The sequence below is a fragment of the Belonocnema kinseyi genome, chromosome 5 (assembly GCF_010883055.1).
Source record: "Belonocnema kinseyi isolate 2016_QV_RU_SX_M_011 chromosome 5, B_treatae_v1, whole genome shotgun sequence".
Classification (NCBI taxonomy): Eukaryota; Metazoa; Arthropoda; class Insecta; order Hymenoptera; family Cynipidae; genus Belonocnema; species Belonocnema kinseyi.
This window is the reverse complement of record NC_046661.1, coordinates 67,874,203-67,881,323: the sequence shown is the minus strand read 5'-3', so window position 1 is coordinate 67,881,323 and position 7,121 is coordinate 67,874,203. Positions and strand designations below refer to the sequence as shown.

The 7,121-nt window shown below is 31.1% G+C and overlaps 1 protein-coding gene across 1 annotated transcript; it reads right to left on the bottom strand.

Annotated features, from left to right (window-relative positions):
- Nucleotides 1-1,238: 1,238 nt before the first annotated feature.
- LOC117173112 lies at nt 1,239-6,453 on the bottom strand. Its single transcript, XM_033361504.1, has 6 exons — nt 6,364-6,453; nt 6,076-6,288; nt 2,461-2,600; nt 2,208-2,381; nt 1,582-2,130; nt 1,239-1,499 (listed from the first exon to the last, which is right to left on the bottom strand). Exons 4-6 carry the CDS (start codon nt 2,310-2,312, stop codon nt 1,479-1,481), a joined length of 675 nt encoding a protein of 224 aa, XP_033217395.1. The 5' UTR covers nt 2,313-2,381; nt 2,461-2,600; nt 6,076-6,288; nt 6,364-6,453; the 3' UTR covers nt 1,239-1,478.
- Between the last annotated feature and the right edge of the window lie 668 nt (nt 6,454-7,121).

The window sequence follows — 7,121 nt, the reverse complement described above, 5'->3', positions numbered from 1 at the left end:
AAATTTTTCCGCTTTTTTAAAACTTTTATTTTTAAATGTGGGAACAAATTTCGATCTAAGGACTGGCTTGGTCGGTTGATTTGAGTGTCACATGCCCTTAATCCATTATCTCGGCTATCTCCCACCTCATCTCTGGTAATAGTAAGGAGAAGGAACTGTGTGCTACGAAAGCATGGCAACTTTTTCGGAATAGTTATCCTGACTTTTGAGTGAAATATCTGCGACAGCCACGAAGATGCCTGAAGTACTGTCGCCAAGAGCCGAAAGTGTTACCGCCTATTTCAGCGCTAAACTTGAATGACGAAATACTTTAAAATTAAAATGTTATCAAATGCATTCAATTTTTTAATAGATTGCTGTTTCAAGTTTAAAAAAGAATTCAGAGTTTTTAATTGAAAGCATCGAAATTATAGAACTTTTCATTGTGAAACTGAAAACTCGCATAATTTTAAATTTCAAACCGTTCAAATGAAGATTTTATCATTGTAAAACTTAAAACTCGTATAAACATGCATAAATAAAAATTCTTAAATATTGATGATTTTAATTATGAAAAGTCAGGTTTTCAATTCCAAGTCTTCCAAATTGAAGAAAAGTCAAATGTAAAGCATACAAATTAATTGTTAATTGTAAAACTGAAAATGCACCTAATTTTTAATTTTAATTTTTGAAGATGAAAAAATCTTACTTTTAAGTATCGGAAATTAAAATTTATACAATTTTAAAGAGTTACAATGGAAAACTGTACAATTTTAAAGGCGCGAAAAAAAACATTGCTAATTTTATATGCTTTTCTAGATCAAAACCTCAGATTGCCTCAATTAAAAAAGAAAGAGTTGTTACACTTACCTTGAGCCTGCTGTTATATTAACCTGTCATAATTTATGATAAAAAAAATTTAATTAATTTTTTGGCGAAAACCATGGATATTCGAGGAAAGTATAAGATTTTTTTTTATTCCTAGAAAATAATTTAAAAATCCTGCTTTATGTATTAAAGAATAAATTCAAATTCATCTCAGTTTCGTTTTTAATACTTGATTAAAATAAGGTAAAATGATAGCCACCTTTTATTTTTACAAATAATTATAAATATAATCTTGATATTACACTGGAATTTGAAGGGTAAAATTTTGAAGAATGACACAAATATCAAGGATCAAAAAAGTAGTTTTTATTAAAAAAGGCATCAAGTAGACAATTTCGAAGTCTTTATTTTGTTTTCCTTATCATAATTAGTCTTCACAGGAAGTTTTCGTTTTCTACGTACTCTATTTTGAAAATTATCTACTGTAGATTTTAAAACACGAGCCGCTTGGAGATGTGAATTCGTTTTAACTGAATTTGAGTTTGATAATTTTGCTAGTTTCCTCTTTTCCTTGGTCTTTTCTCTCTCAATATTATCACGTTTATTTGACTGCTTAGCAATAGACAACATTCGGAATGTTAAAAAGAATCTAACGATGCTTCTTGTAATTTCTATCTCTTCTTTACAACCAACTTTAGGAAGAGGATACAAGCTTTCAATTTCATTTGTTATATTCAATAGCAATTCATTATGTACGCCTTGTTTTTGACTTACTGCAACGCACGTCCTCTCCAAGAGCCCTACCAAATCGCAAAGTTGAATGGAAGGGTATTTTAAAAAACCTTTTGTTTTTATTGTAATTAGTTTATGACTATTGGGTATCGTTTCATCTAATGCAAGGTTTAAAGTTGCAATGCAATTTTGGCAAACAAAGGGTTGTCCATTATTTAAAAATTTCACGAATCTTTCGGACGCTTTCCTGGTGACGTATCCTGCTACATACGCTACAGCATAATCTGAAGTGTTGCTCATGTAAAAATCATTTTGTTCCACTATCTCTGGCATGCTTTCTAAAATTGGGGTCCCTTGTTCATTTTCCATTATGTGATCAATTTTTTTATTCCACTGAAGCTGCCTTTCCTTCTTGTCAACAATATCATTTAATTTTAGTAGTGCATCCATCGTCTCACCCTTGGTAACGTTGCATCCCTCAGGCGGCTTCAATAGAGAATATGTCGATGCGAGCCGAAACATTTGAATGAATAGTGACGAATCCCGGTGGTCATTTGCTCCGCAGCTCTCTCTCATTAATCCGAAAAACCTCTGAAATTGAAATTTTTTATTAGATCAAAGGTAGTGAAAGTTATGCAACATTGTAAAAAAAAACAGTTTTTAAAAACCTTCCAGTGTAATTTGTAAATTTGAAAAAGATTGAAGAAACCAAGAACCACCTTTTTCACCTTTTTGGCGATTTGGTGGGTGTCGTCCAATGTCAACGAATCCATCAAATGTGCACGTTTCTCTATTAAAGACAACGGAGGTAGATAGTTTTACCTCGCCAATAGCAAATACTCCTGCAAAAATGAAAATCTTATAAAATGTTGAAAAATGCAATTGTCGTATATAAATAACGCTTAAGAATAAAAGTAATACCTCGAATAAGTTTTTTGTTCATTTTATCAGTCTTGGTCTTCATTAATGAAAACTTACTTTTATGGTAACCATATATGCCTTTCAGACTTTTCATACACTGTTAAAAATGCTTGCAGTTCTACCACACATCTACCACAATTCTACAAAACAAGCGTAAGATAAAATGGCAACCATGGTATTGGAATGTCTAAATTGCAATACATGTATTGTAAGTGTTGTAAATCGTGAAGTCATCGTCCAGCATTCCAATACATGTATTAGAGCGTTTGTAAGACGAAAATTGTACACAGGAAATTACCAACAGTCAAAATTACTTAAAATGGTGAGTCAACGATCCGGGTGCACCGGGTCGCCCCTCAGGTATCATAGCACGTATTCTACGAGAACTTTTTTAAAATTTAGATTATTTCAACAGCCAAAATAACTAAAAATTGTGAGTCGATGACCCGGGTGCACCAGGTCGCGCCCCAGGTCGACTCGATTTTTTAGTAGTTTTGGCTGTTGGAATAATCCAAATTTTGAAAAAGTTCTCGTAGAATACGTGCTAAACTACCCGAGGAGCGACCTGGTGCACCAGAGTCGACGACTGACCATTTAGAATTGTTTTCATCATTGACGAAATTGAAATTCTTAAAAAAGTTCTCGTAGAATACGTATTATACTACCTGGTGCTCGATCTGGTGCACCTGGATCGTCGACTCACAATTTTTAGTAATTTTAGCTGTTGAAACAATCTAAATTTTGAAAAAGTTCTCGTAGAATACGTGCTAAGATACCTGGAGCGCGACCTGGTGCACCCGAGTCGTCGGCTGACCATTTAGAATTGTTTTCATTATTGACGAAATTAAAATTCTTAAAAAAGTTCTCGTAGAAAACGTATTATACTACCTGCTACTTGATCTGGTGCACCCGGATCCTCGACTCACAATTTTTAGTATTTTTAACTGCTGAAACAATTTAAATGTTGAAAAAGTTCTCGTAGAATACGTACTAAGATACCTGGGGCGCGACCTGGTGCTCCCGGGTTGTCGAATCACCATTTGGAATTGTGTTCATTATTAACGAAATTAAAATTTTTTTAATGTTCTCGTAGAAAACGTTTTAAACTACCTTGTGTTCGACCTGGAGCACCCGGATCGTCGACACATAATTTTTAATAATTTTGGCTTTTGAAACAATCTCAATTTTAAAAAAGTTCTCGTAAAACACGTGCTAAGATACCTGGGGCTACCTGATGCTCGATCTGGTGCAAACTTTTTTCACGCGGGCAGAAATGCGTTTGCCAGGAACAAGTGTTCTCAGAAATGATTTAAATTTGTTGTTCTAATTTTTCTCTTCAACGCGCATCGAGACATTCAGCTACTAGACTTGTATTATAAAATTCCAAAACATGTAATATAAAATACCAATGCCAGAATTTGGAAACTACAACATTGTGTATCGCAGCGTTAACTTACGTTTCGGAAATAAACTTCCAATACATGTTGTGGAAGTTTCCAATAGAAATTTTTAACAGTGTATATCTATTTAATGTCTGACGACTTGGCAGTTTCAGAATATCGTGTTTTCTCAAGTGTCTGTAAGCTTTTTTACTTTTTGCACGCAATAGGATACCCTCACACAACCATTGCTTTGTGTATCGCATGCTTCTCTTGTCTCCCAAGTTTTGCTGCTTCAAAGCAAGCCGATACAGCCATTCTTTGCATTTCCGGTAATGCAGAATTTGCCTCATTTCAGGCTGTTTCAGAAGTTTTAGCACAATTTTCTTGAAGGGTTTTGAGTTCTTGTTTAAATCTTCCAAACTTTATTGCAAATGAGATTTTGAAAGAATGTTTTTAGAAAGAAAAGATTTTTCCTTAGACCAAAATAAATTTTAGCATAATTTAAAAGAAAACTTTGATTGTACAATTATCTGTATTTAATGAATAAAAATTATAGTAAATTCAGTGTGACTAGCGATTCTTGGGAAAAAAATTCAAGATATTTTCCAGGTTTTTCAGGTCAAGAAATCAAAATTTTCCAGGTCTCGTTTTTTACATCAAACAATGAAATAAACGTTTGTCATACACGTAAAAAATGAGCTTTTTCATTTTTAATGGCCAAAAGTTTCTAAAGAAAGCCGAATCGTAAATAAACAAATTCTTTAAATCTAAAATATTTTTTTAATCTTTGTTCGTGAAATATTTTCTATTCGTTTGAAATTATTAAAATCTTTTCAAATCTTCTTAAATTTGTTGAAACTTTTTGAAACCATAAAAAACCTTTTTAATGTTTTGAAATCTTTGAGATATGGTGTACTGTAGTCCTGTTGCAATCTTTAAAATTCTTGGAATGTTTTGAAATCCTTAAGAATTCTTTAAAATATTTGAGAAATCTTTCGAAAATCTTTTGTAATCGTTCGGAATCTTGTCCAACATCTTTAAATCGTTTAAAATCTTTGAAATTGTTTGAAATCCTTGAAATCTGGTGCACTGCACCCTTATTGAAATCTTTGAAATTGTCGCGTTGTTTTGAAATCTTTATGAATGTTTTATGAATCTTTGAAACTTTTGTGAAATCTTTTGAAATCTCCTAAAAAATGTTGAAGTTATTTAACATCTTTGAAATGTTTTGAAATATTTTGAAAGTTTTAAAATCTTTGCGCAATGTTCGAAATCTGGGTGAAATCTGTGTGAACTCGTCGGAATTATTTAAATTATTACAAATCTTAGTGAAAACTCTTGATATCTCCTAAACAATTTTAAAGTTATTTAAAATCTTTGAAATGTTTTGAAATATTTTGAAAGTTTAAAAATCTTTGCGCAATGTTCGAAATTTAACTATTAAGGATATCTAAACTATCAATAAAAAAATGTTGTATTCTAACAATAAATAATTACCATGTTTAAATTGGGAGACTTTACAACTTTTATATTAAATTTTTTAAAATAAAATGCAGTTTAATTGCATATTTAATACTTTTAAACTGTTATAAATTGTACAGTTGAAACATTTAGAATCAGTTCAATGTTCAGGTTATATTCTGGTCCCAACGCCCTTAATATTAATTTTCAATAATAACAAAAGCTTTTCAATTTTCATAGGATTATTAGGGCAGTTTTTTTATCTTTCAGACTTTAAAAATTCTTAAACTGCTTACAATTTTATTTCATAATCATCAAACATTTACATTTTTTTAATCTTCAAATTTTATAATTATTTTTGAAATTTTTTCGAAACTTTTAAGTATTCTTTAAAATGTACGGAATTGTTCACAATTATTAAACAGCTTTTTAATTTTAAATTCGAAATGTACAAAAATGCATATTTCGCTTTAAATTATTTGAATTTGCCTTACTGAAATATGTTCTACACTAATAAATGTGCAACATTCAAATATTGGTAATAATTAATTGTTCTTTTTTCAGTAAACAATTAAAAGTTGAATCTTGTTTAGCATGATTCATTAAGTGACAGAATAAATTTTTCCTGTAAAAATTGGTAAAATCCCCGTTCAACAAATAAATTTACTGTTATTTTCCAGTCTAGCGACCACCCTGAACTTGATATTCACTTAGTATAATTCTATATTCATGTTGCATTGCATCTTTATATATTTAATACAATTTGTCCTACCTTCTTTTGAAGTCTCTTTCTAGATTCCACAATTGCTGTGCAACGATTCTTTTTTTTTTTATTTAACTTCTCTTTCTTGTTTGAAGGATACTTTTCTTTTTATAATTTTGTTGCAAATATTTTCTAAGTTTTTTGCACCGAAGACATATTATACTTTGAGGACCACACTTTTGCTTAATTTTTATGGGCACGTAACCCACACAACGCTTAGACCTGAAAAAATAAATTTTGAGATAACATGAAGTTCCCTTTCATTGATTTTTATAAGTAGTAATTTATGAAATTTACCTCCTTCCTTTACCAGCCTCTTCGCATGGAGTAATAATTCCAACTCCTTTCAATAGATTCATCATATCTTCTGCATTTCTAATCTTTTTGCATGGCTGCAGTAAAACCTTTTTAGACTGAAGGAATATCTGGAATGAAAAAGAAAATATTAATAAAATTTCAACGTGTTTTTCAGTTTCAAATTTTCAGTTTTTGTATATTTACATTATTTTTCCCCAGTATTGTGCAAATAAGCAATCCATTGTAAACTTTGTTTCTCAATTTCTTTATAATTGTTTAGAATGGAGATATATTCTGCCGAGAACACTTTACGACCCACAGTTTCACTGTTATTAAATTCTTTAGAACCAACTGAGAACGCTTCACAATCTCCATTTTCACTACTGTTGAATTCTTCAGAATCAAATTCATCGCGAATTTCACAGTGTTGAGATTTGTTTTTTTTTTACCAAAACGATTCTCTTTATGCCGACAAAGAAATTGTTGTGCATCTAATGCTGCAAAACATTCTTGACGTCTAATTGCAGTATCAATATCATCTGGCGCATGCACTTTTGGAAAATAGTCCGGGAGCTGGGTATGTTTCCGTATGCATTCAAGAGGCAAAAGGTAAAAACTAGTTAATCTTATGTATTTTGACCCGCTGAATCCAATGATACCGGTTAATTTTACGAGAAGTGGATAGGTTTTGTTTAAAACGCAATTGTTTAAACAAATAGGAAAAAATGGTTTTTCTTTATGGGACAAATTTTTTTAGT